Source organism: Schistocerca cancellata, chromosome 5 (assembly GCF_023864275.1).
Source record: "Schistocerca cancellata isolate TAMUIC-IGC-003103 chromosome 5, iqSchCanc2.1, whole genome shotgun sequence".
NCBI classification, from domain to species: Eukaryota; Metazoa; Arthropoda; class Insecta; order Orthoptera; family Acrididae; genus Schistocerca; species Schistocerca cancellata.
In genome coordinates this window covers 152344099-152370075 of record NC_064630.1, presented here as the reverse complement: position 1 = coordinate 152370075, position 25977 = coordinate 152344099, and the positions used below count along the sequence as shown (strand labels likewise).

Here is a 25977-nt window from a genome sequence, read left to right as displayed (position 1 = left end):
TCAACCACTCCTTAATCACAAGTGTTTTCTCTGTGGCCTGGAAACAGAGACTAGCTAAGCCACTACCTAAAAAGAACATTAACACAGCACCCTCTGATAACCAGACTATTTGCATTCTTCCTGCACTGCCCAAGGCCTTAAATATATATATTCATAACCAGCTAACAAACAAACAAACAAGCTACAAACAACCAACCACATGAATACCATCAAGTTTATGTAAATACCACAGCACACCATCTGCCTTAATAAAGGTAACAGATGACTTCAAGCTTGCCGTGGATGCACAAGAGGCAACTACCACATGCTTCTTGGACTTCAGTAAAGCCTTTGACGGTGTCAACTTCGACATTTTACTTGCCAAACTTAGCAGCCTAAGTTTCTCACCAAGTTTAGTGCAATGGTTTCACTCATACCTGATGTATTGCCAGCGATACATCATGTCCAGCACCATAAGGTCACAATTGAAGCAGGGAGTATCAGGTGTCCCCCAAGATTCGGTATTAGCTACTACACTCTTTTCACTGTACATCAATGATGTGTCATCAGTTTTATCCTACTGCAAATACCATGTCTGCTGATGACTTCCAGTTGTATCAAAGGGCAAAACCAAGAAACCCAAAGACAGCTATGAGAATCTCAATACCAACCACTGGGCACTATCAATATGAGTGCAGGATATAAGATTAAAGGTCAAACCATCCAAAACCTAAGCAGTACTGGCTGGTCATTCTAGGCTCATTAGCCCAAAATATCAAGAAACACTCCATGTTTAACGCTAAATGGGATAAATATCAACTTCTCTCCTTCAACAAAGAGTCTAGGTGTAATAAAAGATGAAAATCTAAATTGGACTGACCTGAAAAAGAAACTTGTAGAAACACTTATACTTCCAATTACTGATTACAGCGATGTTTTCATGCAAACCCTTTCTCATCACAGTTCACGCCACCTGGAACTGGTTATTAATGCCTGTATTTGTTATATCTGTGATATTTGACTCTTCGATCACATTTCACTATTATATGCACAGTTATCCTGGCTGCAAGCAGATAAATGCAGAGATATCCATACCCTCTGTCTTCTCTACTGTCTTATGAACAAACACTGTCCTTCATATATCTCCTCCACCTTAACATTCTTGTCTGAACAACATGGCAGAAATACCCATTCTCATCAGAGCAAAATCCTTTCTGTTCCACTACATTGTCCAGTCACTTTCTCAACATCCTTCACAGTACCAGGAACCTGGCTCTGGAAAAAATCTTCTGCATTACATTAAAGAACTGAATGATGTCTCTATCTTCACCAAAAGCAGTTAATAACATATCTACTGATGCAACAGTAAGGATTACCACTGTCCCTGTATGCACTAGTTACTCGTGCACATCTTTCTTTCCAACCAGATCTTCCTGATTTTGCAGTACTCTTAGCTGGTGGAGCATTCTTAAATTTCCTTTTCCCAAACTCACTCCATCAGAGAAAAAATTCTCCTGGTCTGGTGTAAGAGAGGGCCTGATGCTCATAATCAGGTCAGGTTAAATAAATAAAATAACATCAGGTCATATTTACTCTTCTGTTTTTTTATTGCCTATTTAGGCGTAGCCTTCAACTGGGTGGGAAGCGAGGGGCTAGTTGTTCTGAGGTTTTTAGTAATTTTATTTTTATTTATTTATTTATTTTTTAATGATTTGCTTTTACATATTTTGGTCTTATAGCTTTTTAAGACTAAAATACCAGACCAATCTGTAATTCAAATACCTTGCTCTATTGCATTATGGTCTTGTTTTTAAATTGCTATGTGCTTATTGATAATTATAGTGAATATCTTTCGCAGAGAGGTGACTGATAAATCAATAATTTATTTTTTTTTTTTTTTTCCTCCCATCAAAAAGTAGTCGAGCAGAATACTTGCAAGTTTGTTCCAATTTTATGGATCCTTTGCACTTAACCATTTCTACTAAAATACCATCATCTCACATAGCCTTTACTTTCTTCATACATCTATCAACTTTATACAACTCATCTGGCATTGCTTAGGGAGGTCATTATTTTACTTCTTAACAATTTGTGTTCCTGATTCATCTCTTTAACTATACAAACATTTAAAGAAGTTTTGGTACTGTCAAATAATTTTCTGCCCTCCGACTGATGAACTGTGTTGTCTAACTCACATAAGATCCTGTTTTGCCTGCTTCTCAGTCCTACTGTTTTCCATTGTTTTGAGTTTAACCTTTTTCATAGTTCCACTGTTTCCCACAATTTGTCTCATCATATTTTCCTTGTCCTTTCTCACAACTTCCCAAAGACATTTACAAATAGTTTTGTTCAATTTGGAGCAATCCATTCTGTTCCAATTATCCACTATTTGGAACCCTCATAAGAAATGATAATTAATACAGTGTATACGCGGACAAGGAAAAATAATTCCCAAATTTTTCCTGGATATCCTGGTTAAAAAATATACTTCTTCCCTGATGAAAATACACTTTTTCTGTTCTAAGTGACAGTAGGTTTTCCATAGATTTTCCCTCTGAACTGTAAAACTTACCAATCCTTATACACGGACGTAGAACTTCCTGGCACTTTAGGGGGAAAAAAAGGAGTAAGTTTTGATAAGACCTTCGATGTGCAGCAACACATTTGCTGCATATTTTTGTATTACGAAAGTATAAATTCAAATTCCACCAAACACAGCACATTAGTTTCCGTAGCGTTGAAATTGAGATTGCAATGTCATTTCGTAAGTCAGTCATATCTCATGCCACGTGATCTCACCAGCTAATGACAGCAGATATACAGAGCATAGGACACATGTTGTTGTGCGCCAATAGCAGCAAGATTGCTGTTAAGTAGCATGAACATACAAAGAGAAAAAGTTAATGGTTTAGATTGATATACATAGTGTAGCTACATGAAAAGCTAAGCTTTCACATATAAAATTGGTCCCGAAAATTAATAAGCTACAAGAAAAGCTGAGATTTCACATGTAATATTGATATTTTTCTGCATGTGTTGTACTTTAAGGTACTTCACGCAAATGTGTCATTAAATTTACAATAATGACATAAATGTCTGATCTTCTGGGCTCGAAATTCCTCTAAGTGGCTAGTCCTTAAAGTGTTAAGTTTTAAACGAGAGTCTAACGCTCTGGGATTTAAGAAATTCATCCCACATTCTCACACTTAACATAATTCATCTTGCGTAAAAGGAAATTTACTTTGAAAGTAACACTTTTCAAACCACTATTCACAATATTTTCCCAAGATTGTTACAAATAGAATCGTTTTAATAGCTGCCAGAGAGTGCCAGAAAATAGGCATCATTGCGTATGTGCAGCTGCGGTAATGTAGGAAGCCCGCATGTTCGTATGTATAAAGCATTAAGAGATCTCACATTACACCATAAAAGAAACATGATATCAGAGGATACTCCAAGAGCATCAGAATTTTGTAAACCTTACTCAAACACATAATTCAGCTTGAAGAACACATTGGTTTGTTGAGGTTCACAATCAAGTAGGCCCCACCTGATACTAAGCTTTTCAGTGTGGTTTTTGGGATGTAAATTTTCTTGGAGTACCAGTACTGTACTCTCTCATGTTTGCTTCTTTATTATGCCATAATGCTGTACATGGCAGAAGGAGAAAACATTCACTTGAAATTCTGTGAACAACTGGAACTAGCCAATACTGTGGAACATAATACTTCACTTCCAATAAATTGATTGCCTCACCGAAAGAGATTAATAAAGCCAAATTTCTTTAGAAAACTGACAAAAATAACTTCATTGTTCTGCAAGGCGATTAATGCTTGACTGCCAAAAACGTGGAAATGAAATAAAATAAAATCAGAAAACTAAAATTAATAATATATTTTCTTTTGATGTGGGAGCTGTAAATGAAGAGGAAACAGTGAAATCACTTAATGTTAACAAGGTCACGTGGAGACTACCACCCCCCCTTTCCCACTACGATTCAGACACTTTGCGCATGCGTGAATCTGACAGCTAGGGCACACAAGAAAAATTTTTCTCATTAGCATCTGGCTGCTTCCTACTACTGCCTGTACAGTTAACAGCCACAGTTCAAGTAGCCAGCAGTGGGAGAAGGTACTACTCATACGCGAGTCAACTGCGCATGCGCATTAGCCCATTGGCAACAGCTCAAACGAACCTAATATAAACACGCAGGCCTCACATAGCAAGCAGTTCATTGTCACAAAGTATTGTATAGCTTTCGCCCTAAAGCCATGGACATATTTTTGCTGTTCACAGATGCTTGTGCATGCACAGTATTTTGTTGTTGTAAATGGCGCATTTCCTTTGCAACTAAAGTTTTTTTCCCCCTCTCGTTTATGTTTTATTGCTGCAATATTATTCTCCTGTAGCAGGATATAGTAATATGCTTTGCTAGAGTATCAGTTCTTACCAGTCAAAACTACAAAAATTTAACTGAAAACTAAAACAATAAAAAAAACGGAATTCCAAAAAATTCCCGGGTTTTTTCCGGTTGAAAAAATTCCAAGGTTTTTCCTGGATTTCCCGCTTGTCCCGGGTAATATACACCCTGTAATAGTTGCTTCACTTCATTTGTACGGCTTGGTACGGTAGTGGCACACTGTCATTAAGGACATTAATAGCTGGCACAATGGATGTCTTGTGGAAGCCACAAAATAATTATAGTTTTTGTTAGATATTTGGCAACTTATTTGTTAACCTGTGATCGTAAGAAACCTATCCTGAATCTGAAATTACAGGACCCTATCAATAAAGCTTGTCAGTTTGCTTGTTACGCAGCGCACATGTTAGGACAAGGACCGAAATAATACCCAACTACAGGATAATGGGAGAGGATCTTACAAAGTGAAAACGAATGGTATCTTTCATGCATGGAGAATAATTACAGAGTGTATACATGGACAAGGAAAAAAAATTCCCGGGTTTCCCGGTTAAAAATACACTTTCTCCAGGATGAAAATACACTTTTTCCGTGTTAAGTGACAGTATACTCTTCCTCGGCACTGTAAAAGTCATCAATCCTTTGTATGTTTATGGTTTTATATACCAACGTAGAATTTCCCAGCACCTTAGAAAATGAAACTCAGGGGGAAAAACACGTTTAGAAAGACCTTTGATGTGCAGCAACATGTACGTTGCATATTTTCGTATTACGAAGGTATAGATTTGAATTCCACCAAATAACGCATATCACTTTCTGAAGCATTGAAATTGAGATTGCAACGCGCTTTTGTAAGTGTCACAGCTCATTCACGTGATCTCGCCAGCTGATGACAGCAATAGGACACGTGATGTAGTCAGCCAATAGCAAGATCATTCTTAAGTAGCGCGAATACACAAATAAGAAAAGTTAATGGCTTAAATTAATATACTTAGCATTAATATACTTACCATATAACATTGGTCTCGAAGATTAATAAGTTGGAAGGGACGCTAAGCTTCCACATATAATGTTGATCTTTTTTGTGCGTGTTGCACTTTAAGATACACACACAAATGTGCCGGTAAAATTTTTAATAATGACGCAAATGTCTCACAGCAGAACAAATCAACACTGCATCAACATTAAGGATGTATATCAAGAAGATGTTTCCTCCATCAAGATAACATTCTAAAATGTTTAAGGCAATTTGTAAGTAACTCAGTTTCCTCAAAGTTTTTGGGTCATACAAACTGTTGGACATTCCTTAATAATGATACATAAAATATGCAGAAATGATTCACTAGTGCTGCTAAGCCCAAGCTTATCTATCTCCATGAACCCAGTAGTTAATCTATAGATCAGGCTCCATCCATTCAGTTGAAATTTCCACAAATGGATAGTTCATAAGTAACAAAATATAGGCAGTTTTATCATACAAGACTTTTTTATGTGAATATTAACTATCAATTAAAGAGCTGGAAAAATGAAAATGGTTAGCAAAATGTACAAAGACAGACATCAAGCTCAAGAAAACTTAAGCATCAAAAAGGGCATACATGAAAAGCTAACAATTAGAAAAGAGGGAGAAAAATTGTGAAAGTTCTTTAGTAACAGATTCACACCTATATATAAAAATGAAAACAAACAAACATACATACACACACACACACACACACACACAAAAAAAAAATTACTGGGATCTGCACTGACATTAACACAGTAATTATATAACCTCATACTAGAACGTAACATACCGGTTCACCATAACGAGTGGAGTTTAAATCTTCAGCTCTCAGTGCTTCATCGATCCAATTTTTGGCCATTTCAAGCAGTTCATCGCCACGGTTCCAAGAGCAGAGCAGTGATACCAATTTCAACACTTCCTCATCTGAACTATCAACTGATAAAGCCTTCAACTGAGACAAACAGGTGCTGTCCAAGTGAAAGACAGGACGAATTGACTTCCTGACAGATTGTGGCATCAAACTGCACAGGTACAAGACTGAGTCATATGTGCGAGTTCCCTAAACATGGAAGAGATAATTAGTTGTAATCATTCTCAACAATAATAAAAATTAAAACAGAAACATAGTTTCTATTTGTATGACAATGAAGCACAAACAAATGGCACAACGGTGGCAACCTCATTTACATTCAATTACAGTTTTTCTCACTCTATGCAATTATTTATTTATTTGTAATACTACATGTATGTATTTTGTGTGTGTGTGTGTGTGTGTGTGTGTGTGTGTGTGTGTGTGTGTGTGGTATGATGATGAGAGTAGGGAGAGGGTGAAAAACAGTGCTGGTACACAGCCTACTTCTCGCAAATAGCACCAATGTGGCTGCCAAGCTTAATGTCCCCATCCAACAGATGGATCATGTCAACAATGTCACATGCCCTCTCTTCATGAGACACTGCAAAGAGGTTTGGTATTCAAACCAGGTCACTGGCGCAAAGTCTGGCAGTCAGGAACATTACAACACCACCTCTCCTCCCCTCGCTGGCAAAATAGCGGCACTGACAATTTTTTCCACCACCAGGATTCGAGCCAGTTTATTCCCGAGCTGAACGCCACTGCACAAGTGTGTATTGACGACCCTGGTCACGGTCTCACTGGTTCTATTATTATGACACGCCTTCCATTTTGGAGATCAAAATAACTCCCACATTTTGAAAGTGTGATATATGTATAATAGAGATAAAAAAGATAAGCTTGGCAAATAATATGTATGCTGTCATATTGGCCTACATTTTTCCATGCAGGACCATATAACACGCTATTAGCTACATAAGTAAACACACAAAGCCTCTTCATCAATTAAATAGTGGATATATGCACAATGAGATCACAAAACTCTTCAGATTCCAATAAATGTTTCTATTACGAATGATACATATAACTAAATCTATTTTTTTAAAGCTTTTCCAAGTTTTCACTACTTCACGTAATTTAAAATACAGGTAACAATAAACAGACACACAGTAAAAAACACGTGCTTCATGTGTCCTTCCAAGTAGTTGTTTCCATTTTATCTATACACATACTATCATTCTATTGTGACAAAAAAACCTCAGAGATAACATAGGGGTGTCACAAGAGTGATCTCAGTACTTGTACAATTTTTTCCTCATTACTCTGTTGCAGTCCAGATAAACCAGCTGTGGCTGTTAAGATACAAATTTCGGAGTGATTGTTGATGTGCTGATGTCAACTGACAGTCAAAAGTTAAGAGATAAAAGTAAAAGTGACTGACAGAATACTTATGAGAAGCAAGTCTGTTGCACAGATAAATGTATGAAGAGGGAGGGGGAGGGGGGGGGGGAGAGGAGGAGGAAATGAAGGGTACACAACATAAAACAGAAATCACACAGAACTACAAAACAGCAACCAGTATGAGCATATTATTAATATTTACTGCAACATATGGCAAATGATCTTCTTATAGAAAATTTAGTTGCAAAATATGACCAACAACTGGTGTTATCTACAACATAAATGACGTTCTTAATTCTTCCAGCCACTGGAAAAAAAATAAAATAAAATAAAATAAAATAAAATAAAAAATAAAACTGCCAATTCAGCTGTAAAGTAACTATCTCCTTCGCCTGTTGTCCACAGCTATCACTCAAATTTAAAACTGTAAATGAGAAGCTGTCTTTCAAAATGCTGGTGGTGTTTTGATTCCTCCCAACAAGATTTCATAATTTGGGATAACAAACATTTAGTGACACTTCACAAATTAATTAAAAAGAAACAAACATCAACACACCTTGAAATAACGAAGAAAATCTGGGATGCACATCTTACACATAGTATACATCTTCTGCCACTGCTCCTTGTATTCAGCCTCTTGTTTTCTATGATCATGTATTGTAAGTAAGGTGGACACTATATCAATGAAAATTTCAGTAACCAATGGGTTTTCAAGAGATGTTTTGAAGTAGAGCTCTGTTTCTCCATCTGCAGCTTCAGTATTCAATGGTCCACTTGTTTCTGGAAATAATATATGAAGTATATGACAACAGGTTTCCTACTTAAAAACACTGGATATGATTGGCTTCTTGAAAAGTAATAAAACTTCATTTAATAACATGTCTTTTCAATTTTTCTTTTTTCATTTCAGGTAAATTTTGTTAAACAGCGTTACTCTACTTTGTGTACCTCCACCTTATTTGTTTGTTTGTTTGTTCGTTTTTGTGTGTGTATGTGTGTGTGTGTGTGTGTGTGTGTGTGGGCGCGTGTGTATGTGTGTCACGATGTAACATAAATAAACTTCTCGTTGTTTTTATATTTACTTAACAATGCATTGGCTTCAAGCCAGTATACTCGAGAGTTGCTTGTTTACCTCTTGCATAGGTACATTGCTGTTACTCTTTCTCACAGAATTATTACCCGAGGCATTACTTTTTGGGTATATGCCTACCATTCAGTCTCTAGAATCAAACCACAGTACAGGTTCTAGTCAACAAGTGTAGAACACTTTTGTCTCTACTGTTGTTGTTGTGGTCTTCAGTCCTGAGACTGGTTTGATGCAGCTCTCCACGCTACTCTATCCTGTGCAAGCTTCTTCATCTCCCAGTACTTACTGCAACCTACATCCTTCTGAATCTGCTTAGTGCATTCATCTCTTGGTCTCCCTCTACGATTTTTACCCTCCAAGCTGCCCTCCAATACTAAGTTGGTGATACCTCGATGTCTCAGAACATGTCCTACCAACCGATCCCTTCTTCTAGTCAAGTTGTGCCACAAACTTCTCTTCTCCTCAATCCTATTCAACACCTCCTCATTAGTTATGTGATCCACCCATCTAATCTTCAGCATTCTTCTGTAGCACCACATTTCAAAAGCTTCTATTCTCTTCTTGTCCAAACTATTTATCGTCCATGTTTCAATTCCATACATGGCAACACTCCATACAAATTCTTTCAGAAATGACTTTCTGACACTTAAATCTATACTCGATGTTAACAAATTTCTCTTCTTCAGAAACACTTTCCTTGCCATTGCCAGTCTACATTTTATATCCTCTCTACTTCGACCATCATCGGGTCTTTTGCTCCCCACATAGCAAAACTCCTTTACTACTTTAAGTGTCTCATTTCCTAATCGAATTCCCTCAGCATCACCCGAATTAATTTGACTACATTCCATTATCCTTGTTTTGCTTTTGTTGATGTTCATCTTATATCCTCCTTTCAAGACACTATCCATTCCGTTTAACTGCTCTTGCAAATCCTTTTCTGTCTCTATCAGAATTACAATGTCTTCGGCAAACCTCAAAGCCTTTATTTCTTCTACATGGATTTTAATACCTACTCCGAATTTTTCTTTTATTTCCTTCACTGCTTACTCCATATACAGATTGAATAATATCAGGAAGAGGCTACAACCCTGTCTCACTCCCTTCCCAACCACTGCTTCCCTTTCATGTCCCTCGACTCTTACAACTGCCATCTGGTTTCTGTACAAATTGTAAATAGCCTTTGGCTCCCTGTATTTTACCCCTGCCACCTTCAGAATTTGAAAGAGAGTATTCCAGTCAACATTGTCAAAAGCTTTCTCTAAGTCTACAATGCTAGAAATGTAGGTTTGCCTTTCCTTAATCTAGCTTCTAAGATAAGTCGTAGGGTCAGTATTGCCTCACGTGTTCCAGTATTTCAACAGAATCCCAACTGATCTTCCCCGAGGTCGGCTTCTACTAGTTTTTCCATTCGTCTGTAAAGAATTCACGTTAATATTTTGCAGCTGTGGCTTATTAAACTGATAGTTCAGTAATTTTCACATCTGTCAACACCTGCTTTCTTTGGGATTGGAATTATTATATTCTTCTTGAAGTCTGAGGGTATTTCACCTGTCTCATACATCTTGCTCAACAGATGGTAGAGTTTTGTCAGGACTAGTCTCCCAAGGCTGTCAGTAGTTCTGATGGAATGTTGTCTACTCCTGGGACCTTGTTTCGACTCAGGTCTTTCAGTGCTCTGTCAAACACTTCATGCCATTTCATCTCCATCTATATCCTCTTCCATTTCCATAATATTGTCCTCAAGTACATCGCCCTTGTATAGACCCTCTATATACTCCTTCCACCTTTTTGCTATCAATGGATTAATCTGACCATAGTATAGACTGTCCCTTCCATGGGTCCATTCTAACCTTACCTCTCTCCTACCTACATTATATGGTGCAGGTCATTACTCCCACAGATTCACCAGACCAAAGTATACATCATTCCACCTATGGATCTGCCGCCCCTTTTCCTCTCTTACACTTCATGCACTATTTGAGTCTGCCTCATCTTAGCTTCATCAGTTCCTACAACACTTTTACTATCTTTCCTCACTCTAAATGATCAGTTTCTCTCATAATTGATTTCTGCTGACATTACCTGATTGCTCTCTATCTAAATATCTTACTTATCTCTGGCACACCTCCCATGAGACCCACATTCGCAACTTGTTGTCCCAAACTATATTCATAGTGCCCCTGCCCATTATATTCATTACTCGCGGCTTTGCTGTCGATTCCCATAAGAGTTCGGGCACCGTTTGTGCATCTGCACAGAAGAAGATGGTCAAATGGCCGGTGAGCCTTATATATATATATATAAAAAAAATAGAGGGAAACATTCCACGTGGGAAAAATATATTTAAAAAGAAAGATGATGAGACTTACCGAACAAAAGCGCTGGCAGGTCGATAGACACACAGACAAACACAAACATACACACAAAATTATAGCTTTCGCAACCAACGGTTGCCTCGTTAGGAAAGAGGGAAGGAGAAGGAAAGACAAAAGGATATGGGTTTTAAGGGAGAGGGTAAGGAGTCATTCCAATCCCGGGAGCGGAAAGACTTACCTTAGGGGGAAAAAAGGACAGGTATACACTCGCACACACACACATACCCATCCACACATACACCTATGTGTATGTGTGGATGGGTATGTGTGTGTGTGCGAGTGTATACCTGTCCTTTTTTCCCCCTAAGGTAAGTCTTTCCGCTCCCGGGATTGGAATGACTCCTTACCCTCTCCCTTAAAACCCATATCCTTTTGTCTTTCCTTCTCCTTCCCTCTTTCCTGACGAGGCAACCGTTGGTTGCGAAAGCTATAATTTTGTGTGTATGTTTGTGTTTGTCTGTGTGTCTATCGACCTGCCAGCGCTTTTGTTCGGTAAGTCTCATCATCTTTCTTTTTAAATATATATATATATATATATATATATATATATATGTATGTACCTAAAAACAAAGATGATGTGACTTACCAAATGAAAGTGCTGGCAGGTCGACAGACACACAAACGAACACAAACATACACACAAAATTCAAGCTTTCGCAACAAACTGTTGCCTCATCAGGAAAGAGGGAAGGAGAGAGAAAGACGAAAGGATGTGGGTTTTAAGGGAGAGGGTAAGGAGTCATTCCAGTCCCGGGAGCGGAAAGACTTACCTTAGGGGGAAAAAGGGACGGGTATACACTCGCACACACACACATATCCATCCACACATATACAGACACAAGCAGACATATTGGTCTTTAAATATGTCTGCTTGTGTCTGTATATGTGTGGATGGATATGTGTGTGTGTGCGAGTGTATACCCGTCCCTTTTTCCCCCTAAGGTAAGTCTTTCCGCTCCCGGGACTGGAATGACTCCTTACCCTCTCCCTTAAAACCCACATCCTTTCGTCTTTCCCTCTCCTTCCCTCTTTCCTGATGAGGCAACAGTTTGTTGCGAAAGCTTGAATTTTGTGTGTATGTTTGTGTTCGTTTGTGTGTCTGTCGACCTGCCAGCACTTTCATTTGGTAAGTCACATCATCTTTGTTTTTAGGTACATTTTTCCTTCGTGGAATGTTTCCTTCTATTATAACCATATATATATATATATATATATATATATATATATATATATATATATATATGAAGATGGTATCTAAAAACAAAGATGATGTGACTTACCAAACTAAAGTGCTGGCAGGTTGATAGACACACAAACAAACACAAACATACACACAAAATTCAAGCTTTCGCAACCAACGGTTGCTTCTCAGGAAAGAGGGAAGGAGAGGGAAAGACGAAAGGATGTGGGTTTTAAGGGAGAGGGTAAGGAGTCATTCCAATCCCGGGAGCGGAAAGACTTACCTTAGGGGGAAAAAAGGACAGGTATACACTCGCGCGCACACACACACACACATATCCATCCGCACATACACACTCACAAGCACACATTTGTAAATGCAAAGAGTTTGGGCAGAGATGTCAGCTGAGGCGGAAGTACAGAGGCAAAGATGTTGTTGAAAGACAGGTGAGGTATGAGCGGCGGCAACTTGAAATTAGCAGAGGTTGAGGCCTGGCGGATAACGAGAAGAGAGGATATACTGAAGGGCAAGTTCCCATCTCTGGAGTTCTGACAGGTTGGTGTTAGTGGGAAGTATCCAGACAACCCGCCCGGACCGTGTAACACTGTGTCAAGATGTGCTGGCCGTGCACCCAGGCATGTTTAGCCCCAGGGTGATCCTCATTACCAACAAACACTGTCTGCCTGTGTCCATTCATGCAAATAGACAGTTTGTTGCTGGTCATTCCCACATAGAAAGCTTCACAGTGTAGGCAGGTCAGCTGGTAAATCACGTGGGTGCTTTCACACGAGGCTCTGCCTTTGATCGTGTACACCTTCCGGGTTACAGGACTCGAGTAGGTGGTGGTGGGAGGGTGCATGGGACAGGTTTTACACCGGGGGCAGTCACAAGGGTAGGAGCCAGATGGTAGGGAAGGTGGTTTGGGGATTTCATAGGGATGAACTAAGAGGTTACAAAGGTTAGGCGGACGGCGGAAAGACACTCTTGGTGGAGTGGGGAAGATTTCTTGAAGGATGGATCTCATTTCAGGGCAGGATTTGAGGAAGTCGTATCCCTGCTGGAGAGCCACATTCAGCAACCGTTGGTTGCGAAAGCTTCTATTTTGTGTGTATGTTTGTGTTTGTTTGTGTGTCTATCAACCTGTCGGCGCTTTCGTTTGGTAAGTCACATCATCTTTGTTTTTAGATATATTTTTCCCATGTGGAATGTTTCCCTCTATTATATTTGAAGATGGTATCTGTTCTTTTGGACATGTCCATCACACACATGTTGTGTGTGTGTGATGTGTGCCTGCTTGTGTGAATGAACGTGTATGTTCTTCACTTGTGTGGCTATAGTGTCCGTAGTTACTTTACAATTCTTGAGGGTATTTTTGTTCTTCACTGCAACTACAAAAACGTCGCAAAAGTTGCCACACAGGCCGCAAAAAATGCCTGGCTGAAACACAAAATTAATTCTTTATATACAAAGAAACAGACATTAAACCAAGAATTATATGAAATTTACCTTCAGCTAGCACAAAAATTAAATAATTCGGCTATTTTTGCTACCATTGTGGAAAATGTCGAAAGCTGTATGCAGAGCCACAAACAAAATGCAACTAAAGCATAAAAAGGAAATTGAAAACCTCAAATTGCACCACACAAAACCCCATAACAACAAACACATAAACACACATCATTTCTATCCTAGGGTGGTCAATCTTACAGATACAACACAGATGAAAATGGAAAACAGCTCTTAGAAAAAGGTCTAAAACACAATGTTGACTCACCAGCAAATGAACAACGGATAGAAGATCTCATAATAGAATCTGAACATATTCTCACTATAGAAGAAAAAATGAAAACAGCAGTGTAAACACAGGGCTAACTAGGGAGTTAATAAAAAAAGAAACTAAAATCATAGCCACACAGATTAAAAAAAGAAAACAATAAATTCAAAAATAATTGGGATGAAACAAAACTTAAAAATCTAAAGAAAAAACTGCAAGCAGAAAATTCATTATAACAAAAGCTGATGAAGATCATAGTGTTGTCCTCATGAAAACAAAGGAATACATAGAGGAAAAAAAAAACAACTAAATTTCAGAGCAGCTCCTACATACCTACTACAAAAACAAATGCAGTCACAGTTCACCCAGTATTATAAACTAGAAAATGATAGAACAATCAGAAATACCTCTCAACTGGTAGAACATATAATCGACACTAAAATCCCTAGCACAGCAACACTGCTCTCCTTTGATGTAGAAAGTATGTACAGTTGCATCCCCATTAACGGAACGATAAAAATAATTGAAGAAAACCTGAAGACACACAACCAACTATCTAATGAACACATAGATGAAACAATAAAATTACTACAGTTAATAATGCAACAAAATTATTTTGAATTCAATCAAGACTACTACATACAAGAAGGTTGACCAATGGGTTCACCTATTTCAGGAACATTAACCAAAATTTTCATGAATAATGTAGAAAAACTAATATTTGAAGACATAATAACAAAGAGAAGCTACAACGTCTACAGGTACAGGTACAGATACATGGACGGCATAACACACATGGAAGAACCCAAAAAAAGAATACAGCAACGACACAAAGACATAAATACTGTACACAAAAACATAAAGTTCACAACAGAAGAAGAACAGCAAGAAAACTCACTCAACTTTCTGGTCATAACCATAAGGAAAGACAATAATAAATACACATTTGATATATACAGAAAACCCACAACAAGTGACATTATCTTAAATGCAACCTCAAACCACCCACAGAACCACAGAGAAGCAGCAATCAGGTACATGTTAAACAGGCTGAACAGGATCCCCCTAAACACTTCTGATTATCAGAAAGAGCCAGCCATTGTAAAACAAATAGAATTAAAAAATGGACACGAAGAAACAATGGAAGATAAAAAAACTAAATAAAAAAATAAAGACACAAATAGGGGGGAAAAAACAACAAAACTACACCAACTCATACAGATTGCACTAAAAAAAAAAAAAAAAAGCGCATACAAGGACCTACCACAACAAACAGGTAACATGTTCAAAAAAACAAGGCATAAACATTGCTTACAAAACAAATAACTCAATACAGAAGCACATCCCAAAACCGAAATCAAACCCAGACAGATACCAACAATCTGGTATCTGTCAGCTCAGTTTCAGAGCTTGTGGAAAGCTATACACTGGAATGACTGGCAGGGCATTCGACACAAGATATAAAAACACATCAGAGCATTAAATATAGCACAAACCATTCAACATTTGCAGATCATCTAAAACAAGAACACCATAGACCAAGCAATATTGAAACAGATGTGAATTTCATAAAATCAGTAAAGACAGACACCTCCTCCCTTGCCAAGAAAATTTCCACATACAAAAAGCATTAACACAAAATAAACAGTTGTTCAATGACCAAATAAATATTGGAAACCAGACTCTATATAAAATAATTGATGAAATTACATGAAAAACAGAAGAGCCTTTTCCATTCTTCACCCCCTCCGACAACTGACAACCCCCCCCCCCCTCCCCCCAAAGAAAAAAAAAAATCACAATATCCTTTCACTTCTTGCCCCACATCTTCTCCTGTAACTCACACTCCATCACACTGCTATACACTTATGTCCATTCATCATGGTTTCTCCCTCCCCTATAGTGGGGAAGAAGGTGGGGTGGAGGGAATCCTCAATCACTATCCCCACTCTTTACACAGTATTTAAATATACAGAAACATAATTAAACAGAATTACACAGATACAATAATAAATAAATAAAAAAGGTTGTACGTCAAAGACAAAGTAGTGAAAAGGTTATGTTGGCAACACTACAAAACATAAACCACAACAAATACTTAGAACTATGAAAACAAATGGAATACAGTGGTGTGCATACAAGTGTGTTACAAATGGAATACAGTGGTGTGCATACAAGTGTGTTGTGAAAAACATAATAAATGCATAGTGCTGCAGAGCAATTAAACATTAGACCAAAATTATCGGTGTCTAACGCAGAAAAGCAACGATGTAAGCAAGATATCAAGTGAAAATTACTGAAAGTACAAAACAACATATTCTTAACGAACTGTTCCTCGATCTAAAAGCAAATCACAATGTAAATAATTTAATTACAGACCACTGATGATGCTTTATCTCAATAAAGCAAAATGCATCTGGTGAAAAAAATCACGCATTTTTGTAGTTGCAATGGAAATGAAGTCCTATGCTTCTTAGACAGAGTGTAGGAGAACGATGCGGGAGACCCCCACCACTGTACTAGGCAAGGTCCTAATGGAGATGGTTTGCCGATGCCTTCCTCCAAGCGTAATGGGGATGGATGATGATGATGATGATGATGATGATGATGATGATGGTGATGAATAAGACACAACAACTCCCAGTCATCTTGGGGTAGGTGAAAATCCCTGACCCCACTGGGAATCAAACCCTGGAACCTGAGAAAGGTACCGCGAGACCACGAGCTGCGGACATAGTAGTTGCAACAACAGAACAAAAATATCCTCAAGAATGTGTATGTGTGTTCATTTTCTGATGAAGGCTGTGGCTGAAAGCTAATGTGCAAGTGTCTTTCAATTGTGCCTGTCTGCAACTTAAAGTATCACTTTACAGCAAGTAGCAATCTATCTTTTCCTTATATTGTTAATATTTCAAACAAATGTTTTATTTGCTATTGACAAATAATGAATAATAATTTTTATGTACATTCGTTATTCGTCATCTGAATGAATTTTGCCCAACTCTGATTGGCAACATGTATAAGCTACTACACGGATCTGTCATTATATTATAGACTTTCAAAACATTACCAGCATAAATTCTGTATGTAATAAATTAGCTTCTTCTCCATCACTGTTGTTTATATATCATTTCCTAGCAAGTAGTCTGAGATCCTGCCCCTGCACAAAAAAAGAGCACTTTGCACTTTGATATTACTGATCTGTAGACAACTTTTGTTCTTCTACACTATATCATTCAATTAATGAACCTGGGCTGACACCCAAGATACAGTATCCATCTTGTATTTAAAGTGCACTGCACAATGCCTCCACTGAAGAGCAATGTGAAATCACTTTTCCTTATTTTGTACATGAAAATTCTCTGTTGTCTATATCTCTAGTCTTCCACAGTCATCTCAAGATATTTTGTTTCAAAACCATGGTTGACAGCCCTCTTCTGAAGAGAATTCATTAGGTGGTCATGCGAGGTTTCGCCCTCTAATGTTGATGAAATCCTGGAAACTGTTACCAGTGGTACACTACTTCACAATTTGTTACAGGTACATCTAGTTTTACAGACAAAATCAACATTATTATAAAAATATATTAGCAACAGCGTCTGGTTTGGAAAAAGGCTTTCTTATCTACAAAGCATCCTGTTATCCAAACTCTTGTTTTCAACAATATTTTCGAGTTTAACCTCTCAAATTAATCTTTTCAAAATTCTGTGTTCCAAAAACTTGCAGATAGAAGATCTGTAAGTCTCTGTCATAAATATAACTCTTGCATGATAGTTTTGCAACCCAGATGCCAGACACTACAATTATAATCCAACAGGAACTAAACAGCTACATCATACATGACGAATCTCCACTTCATATCAGTCCCCTTTACTTTCAAAATTAAACATTGAAGAGTGCAGGATGGAAGTGGTATGGACATTGGTACACTTCTGTAGACGTTACCAAATGAAAGTCCCCTGCCACATTTTTCTGTCTGTATGTGAAGGCTAATCTTTGAACTACTGTAGGGATTTTGATACAGTTTTCACTAATAAACTGATTCACAAGAAAGGTTTGTGTACATAATTTATTACCACTACAACAGACAAACCATCCAGCTGTAGATATTTAGTGTTAACTGTGTGCAGCTACAGCAGGTCACTAGAGGGATACTAAACATAATGCACAGAATGGAAACAGAAGGCAAAAGACTGATAGTAAGACTGAGGAGTAAGTGACTGAAGAAAATAGAAGAGAGAGCATGAAAAGTGAATGTAACACCAGACAAAAGTTGAATGAGGGATAATGGGAGGACAAAAGAAAACAAAGAGCCCGGATAGAGATTAGAAATGTTTAAGTTGATGAAATAAAGTCCCATGAAGCACTGCTTACGCATCAAATTTCATTATAAGCTTCTTCTATTGAAAGTCAGGTATTTGAAACAAACTAATGCCTTTTGAACCTACACTGGGAGCTACTGACGAGGTATTGGGTGCTTGCTTTCTGGTAGCAGCAGTTAAGAGTCAATTTTTATGACTACTGCAGATGCATAATTCTTCCCAGTTTTAGCACAAGGATCATGATACCTACTGTGTCTCCAATTGTTGGGACATTGTCCTCACAACTAAACACATTTCACTGACCATTCTCATAAGGACATAGACCTGGATGAACTACTGAACTATTGCAAACTGTTATGCCAAATATGATGTGTTACTAACGTAATATCATTTGACATAGCCTAGGCAAAATCCGACCTCACATAGATAAGTAGCCATTATACACCTAGTTGCTATTAAAATGTAGCCAACCAGTAAGACAGCTAGCTACTTACATTAGAACTCGAGATTGTAACTGACAGACGATGTGACGCAATCACTAAGCAATGTGTCACTGTAGTGGGTATTTCCTGTACTGATGTTGGTCAACACAGTTTTAAGGAGTGGACCGCCACATTTTCCAGCAGTGCATTTGAGGAAAATTAGATGATCTCAGTTCGCTTCGTGTATCTAGTTACAGTCTGGTTTTAAGCACTTTTAACTATGGATTGTTACAGAAAGTGATTTTACTTATTTTTGGAGTGTGCTGAAATTCACACTAAACAGGATCTATCGGCTGTACTGAGCTGAGGTAAGTACTGGCCAGCCCCTCTATCTCTTTGTTAGTATTTGTTTCACATCTTTATATGAGATTTTCCATTAATCATTTACACTAAACAGTATGACTGATACAGTAAAGATAATATAATACTGTTCCCTGAAGCATTACAAAATTGGAAGCAAACACAGAGGACAGTGATATTGGGATGAAAATTAAATTAACAATGAAGATACATTTTCCTAGTTAATTAGTCTATGAGACACACATTGTCTTTACCAATAACTTACATTAAAAAACAAGTAGAAACACACTATGATGATGTATGTATATTTCTTTTTCTGATTTTTTTGAAACACCTGGAAAATTGTTAGGCAAGTCATTACACTAAAAGAGCAACCATGCACTTACCCAAACTTGAAACTGGGTCTGGCGAACTGATTCTTCTTTTTTTAGAAGCTGGAGCTTCTTTATTGTCCTTTGAAGTTTTGGGAGTAACGGTGGGCTTATCTTGCTCTGTGCCATTTGAAACAGTTAACTTTCCACTGAACTCTGACTTAACATATCTCAAAATATAGGTCATTATAGAAAGTACTAACTGTACGCTTGACTCAAAGCTTAGTACAGATTTTGAATAGAAAAAGAATTTGCGACTTCCAATTGGGCTCAGCACTATCATATTCATTATCCTCTTCAGCGTAACTTCAGGACCTCTCTCGTACGGGTAGAAACTTTCGAACAATAACTTGACAATACGCTGAGCAACTGCTTGTTCATCCACCTGTAGAAATACAAAGGGAAGTTAAAATGGTATAGTATTAATGGAATTTTCTAAGCCAATTGTCTCACTGAACAGCATTTGGTACACTGAATAGCAACTAAATTATGAACAATTTAATATTGTATTTAACCTCCTTGTGCTTTTACATTAAGATTTGTAATTGGCACCATACTGATCTATTTGTGAAATTTACTGATGAACCAAAACATAATGGTTATTGCCTACTGTGAGACTCAAGACCGCCTGTGAAGTTGCAGACAAATGGCACTGTGTAAAAAGTATATAAGTGGAGCAGAGATGAGTGGGGATTTATTCTAGCAACAATATGAGCCACAAATGGGGAAATCCATGGACATAAGTGACTTTGACAAAGGATACAATGTCATGGCACCTAACATCTCACGAACGGGAAAGCTAGTTGGTTGTCAGGACGTTAAATCGTTAGCATCTCTAAGAAAAGTCGCTGCACGGTGGTGTAACATGAGCAGGCATCAAGCTGTTGGACATCCGGATGATCACATAATGTGGACTTAGGATGTTTGCCCATTCTGTAAAGCAGAAAAGATGGTGATTTGTGGCAGATAGGATGAAAGAGTACAATACTGGTGCAGGAAAAAATGCTTTGGAGCACTCCGTTCAGAGCACACTGCCAAATGTGGGACTTCGCATTAGAGGACCTCTACATGTTACCGTGCTTCCCAAAGATGTCATCAATTACAACTGCAATGGGCACAGGATCATCGAGATTAGACTGTGAATCAATGGAACCTGTCACCTGCTCAGATGAATCATATTTCTTTTTACACCAGATCAATAGTTATGTCTGCATATGACTTCATCCAGGTGAACCGCTGATCGAAACATGCATCATGACACACCTGCAGGTCAGTGGGGGCAGTGTTATGCTTTAGGGGACATTTAGCTGGGCTTCCATGGGACCTGTAGTAGTAATCAAAGACACAGTAACAACTGTGGATGCTCTCTGTGGAACTGCCAACTGCCTGCATTCCCTCACGCTCGATAACTGCAAGCTTTATAACTGTCCGTGTTGCACGGTCACAATCGTACGGCAGTGGTTTGAGGAGTATGACAGTGAACACATGCTGACGTGTTGGCAAACAAATTTGCCTGATTTGAACACACTTGAGACACTATCAGGCACAGCTCCACATCCACATACCAACAGCCCATAACTTATGGGAACTGTGTGGCCTGTGAATAGACAATTGGTGCTACATACCTCCAGAAACATACGAAAAACTTGTCAAGCCGGTACCATGCAGATCGCTGCTGTCTTGCATTTCAGAGCTGGATTAACATACTATTAAGCAGCTGATCATAATGTTTGAGCTCATCAGGATATATATGCATATATATTATTCCCATTTCAGTACAATGGGTGGATTCAAGGTAAAATATTTCAGGAGCAATACTAAACAGCAACTTCCTCTCGGTATGTTTTAATCAATGATTCTTCTTCCTGTGCATCTACTTCGAAAAGATTTTCTCTTTAATAGAGAGTTAGATACCTAGTTCATGGTTTTTCCCAAAGTTTTGTGCACATTAGTTTTGGAAGAACTACATTGCTACTAGATAATGCTACCAACAAACATAGCACACAATTTTATAAACTAGCTGTGTCATTTAGAAGCAATAATTTCTGAATTAGCAAGCACTTTTTAGTGGCACGATATCCTCACTCATTCTTCACTGTCAAGTTTGTTTATTTATTTTAACCCCCCCCCCCCCCCTTTGCATGACACCACTTAATCAGGACAGCAGGACAGAGTCTATTCAGCCTTCATTACGCAGGATGACATAGCCCCACTTTCATGTTCCCTGAAATAACACTTTTCCACAGTTTACAATATTTTTTATCAGTCCTTTCAAATTTCCTGTGTTAAAAATATTGATACACAACTGCTCTTGCATTAAAATAAGTACCATCAATCGAGTACCCCTTTCTGCCCCCATCTCCCTAGCTCTGAAGTTGTACATTAATGATCTCTCATCAGTTACACTGCCAGAAGCAGAGTTCGTTTTGTTTGCAGATGACACAAGTACTGCAATAAATAGTATATCGAGTGTAGTTCTAGAAAGATCTGCAAATGATATTTTCATGTATATTAATAAATGGTTTAAAGCCAACTCATTGACATTAAACTTCGAAAAGACTCAGTATATGCAATTCAGAACCTGTAACAGGTTTCCACCTAGCATATGCATAAAGTATAAAGAAGAGCAGATAGAAGAGGTTGACAGTCTTAAATTCCTGGGATTACAACTTGATAATAAATTCAGTTGGGAGGAGCACAACACAGAACTGCAGAAACGCCTTAACAAATCTGTATTTGCAATTCGAGTGTTAGCAGACACAGGCGACATAAAAATGAAAAAGCTTGCATACTTTGCCTACTTTCATTCCATAATGTCATATGGTATAATATTTTGGGGTAACTCTATGAGTCAAACAAAAGTTTTCAGAGTCCAAAAGCGTGTAATACGTATTATTTGTGGAGTAAATTCACGGACATCCTGTAGAAACCTCTTCAAAGAACTGGGTATACTAACTACTGCCTCTCAGTATATTTACTCCTTAATGAAATTTGTCCTAAATAATATATCTCTTTTTCCAACAAACAGCTCAGTTCGTACATACAATACCAGGAACAAAAATGATCTGCACAAGGACTTAAAAGCACTTACTTTAGTTCAAAAAGGGGTCCACTACTCAGGAACTCTCATCTTCAATAATTTGCCAGCAAACATAAAAAAATTAGTTACAAATAAAGATCAGTTTAAAAGGAGCCTGAAAGACTTACTAGTGGCCAACTCCTTCTACTCCATTGATTAATTTTTTAATAGAAACAAATGATGTATTGTATATATAATCATACTATTCTACTCCATTGACGAATTTTTTAGTAGAAACAAATGATGTATTGTATATATATTCATACTATTAGTATTGTTATTTCAGCTTTTTATAAAAAAAATATGACATGTTCCACATCCACGAGAATCTCCTCAGCACGGATCTATGGAACGAAAATCTAATCTAATCTAATCTAATCTATGACAATATCAATGTCTTCTAGCACTGCCAACTTAAAAACATTTAACATTGATTCAGTAGTGTGTGACATCACAGAAGATATTTATGGGTGAACAGCAGTATGCATGCTGTCTTTTGTCCTTAGCCTGTCACAGTTTGAGATTTTGTGTTTTGTGAGTGGTACTGTGCTGGTGGATGTGCTAGCTATCAGGTGAGATAAGCTGGGTGGCAAAGCAGCTTGATAGTTAAATACTGTATCTTTTTACTGGACTTAAGAATGCCATTTTGTGGTTTTTGGTGATTGAGCTTGAGCACCCACATGAACTTCAATTTTATTAGTGGGACTTGAGATAACTGAGAACTTTCTATTTTCCTGGGGTTAATATTAGGACTCACATGTGATGAACTTGCTTCTAGTTTCCCAGTTACCATTTGGGACAGCGAACTTTAGTTTTATATCACAATTAACTGTAAGGATCTATGTTGTCAGCCTTTGAGTGCTTGCTTATTAATTTCATGATTAATGCACTGTTAAACTTTGCACAAATGTATTCCATTTATGTTGCTCTGCTTTCTTTCATTTGAATTTGCAACTGTGTAGGCTACCATTCACAAATGTGTGAATCATTCACAATAAACATTTATTGAATTTAAACAAGAATTATTTACTTCTGTTAACATTATTATTCCCACAGGATTTATCTATGCAGTTTATTTCTAAATTACTTCACCAACCTATCAAACTATAATGGTCTATGCTTAAGTTCTTTAGGAAATTCAGAAGTTCCTTAATGTTGATTTAATATCAAACCATACGACACTGAAGTGGGTCAACCTAATTGTCTATGTTGTGTGTTGCCCATGACGAGAGTGGATTGTAAAACAACCCATGCAATCATAACAGGCTGCACAATGTGCATCAGAGAACGAGAAAGGTAATATCTGCTATCCCTTAATCAACTGATCAGTTTCCAATGAAATCCATTCGCAGTATAGCAACTGGACTTCAAGTACTGTGGACAACAAAGCTTGACCACATACAAAGATTCACAACTGATAAGATTTAGACTGATGTTTGTGAATGAATTATCTGACGATGACCTGGAGCAGTGACTAGCATCCTGCTGTGCTTTGATGATCAAATGATGTGTCTTACTCAAGGGCACTATTTTTCCATGAATTTATGATACATCACAGTTTATACAGGTGGAATGTGATTTTCTGGTCTAAGCAAGTTCCCCATAATATGTAAGGGCTGGAAAGGAATCTGTCTCATGTTATGATGCTTGAAGATAAGAGAACCATGGATAGACCATATGTGATTACAGCAGGGTGGGGCTCCAACAAGCTTTCCTATTCAGGAATGCAAGTTCCTTGATGAATAATTTTGAGGCAACTGGATTAGCCTTGGTTCAGCAACACCTCCAGCCTCACTGAAATGGCCACCAAGACACCCGGGTCTTACTATGCCATACAACATATTATGCGGACTGCACAAGTGTTGAGGTAGCCTTTCTAAGCAAAGTCTTGAGGAGCACTGTAAGACATCAAGGACGACAAGAAGAAACATAAACCTCATAAGTAGGTCTGTTGGACACATAGGTTTTATATGTAAGGACTCTAGTACATAATACTATTCTGACTTAAGAGAACAGGAACTTCTCAAACAAACTGTACATAAATGTGATTCTGTTAACAGGAAAATTACTTTGTCAAATTTTTGAAAACATAAGTCAGAAAAGAAAGTGGATGATATTTATTACAGTCTTTGTCAAATATTTTGAAAACATAAGTCAGAAAAGAAAGTGGATGATATTTATTATAGTCTTTCCTGTTACTTTTCATATAAAGTGTGCCAGCGGAAGCTGTCACCAGCACACCGGTTGGCAAATACATAGTGCGAAGAACGATACTAGGTGTTGGATCGAGCGTGCCTATCACGAGAGAGCCCAGAGACACACACCGACAAGAAATACCCCGCCAATGCCCTCTCAACAGCATGTATTTAGGCCACCACCGCTGACCAGAGGGCTCAGGCACTGACTCACTAACTCATATTCCAGTTGACATCTGTCAGTTCACATCACAGGTTACAATAGTAAGAGGGCTATTACAGATGAGCTTCTACCATGATCATGGATTCTATTCAAGTAGTAGCTTCTTGTAAATAAAGAACCGCATTAATTCATGTGTGCATTTGTGTTGCAGAAAGACGATACCAGCCACCCATAACAACATCCTCTCCCTTGCTTTTATGGTACAAGGATACTACATAAAGAAGTTTAACAATTGCATATTTTAATCTGTTTACAAGAAAGTTTCTCTTTTAGTGCAGCACTGTGTACATCAATAAGAACATGATTTGTTGTGTCAGAACAACTCTTCAGAATTCTGTTTTTTAATGGCATTTCTTTAAAAAAAATTAAAAAATATTTTAAAAAATTTAAAAAAAAAACATTTTTCTGCTGTATTTAGAAAATGCTTATTAAAAATAGTTGCAATTTATGAATTATCAGTCATGTTATAGTCATTCTGTTCTGTTGTGATCTTGTGCACTGAGTAGTCATCCTAATACATGTGCACCTTCAGTGTGTATACAAGGCCAAGGAAAAAAAATCCTGGATTTTTCCCAGAAGAAAATACACTTCTTTCTGAGTAAAAATAAACATTTTCCCTGGTGAAAATATACTTTCTCTATGTTAAATGGCAGTGTACTTTTCCTCAGCGACAATATACTTTTCTTCCTCTGGGAAAAAACTGGGAAAAATATAGAAATTTTTTAGGACTCCACAAATTTTCCAATGTTCTTCAGTAACAACTCACATGCTCATTTTTCTGAGTTCTTCCCTACATAAAACAGTTTGTTTCAATATTTCTGATGGTTCAATTTTGAAAAATGTGGCAATTTCTCCTTTTTCCATACTTAATTTCCATGCAGACCTGGCCAGAGGCTGGAAACTGTCCAAGATGATGATTAATTTACA

At 37.7% G+C, this 25977-nt stretch overlaps 1 protein-coding gene across 12 annotated transcripts in view; it reads right to left on the bottom strand.

Moving 5' to 3' along the window:
* The window catches only part of LOC126187508 (condensin-2 complex subunit G2-like), a 275551-nt gene that overhangs the window by 101830 nt on the left and 147744 nt on the right, over positions 1-25977 (bottom strand). For all 12 annotated transcript variants that reach the window (XM_049928641.1, XM_049928640.1, XM_049928639.1 and 9 more), the window contains exons 12-14: positions 19569-19938; positions 8216-8439; positions 6196-6465 (exon numbers count right to left, since the gene is read on the bottom strand). In XM_049928641.1, coding sequence (XP_049784598.1) covers positions 6196-6465; positions 8216-8439; positions 19569-19938 — 864 coding nt within the window. The remainder of the gene's footprint in view (positions 1-6195; positions 6466-8215; positions 8440-19568; positions 19939-25977) is intronic.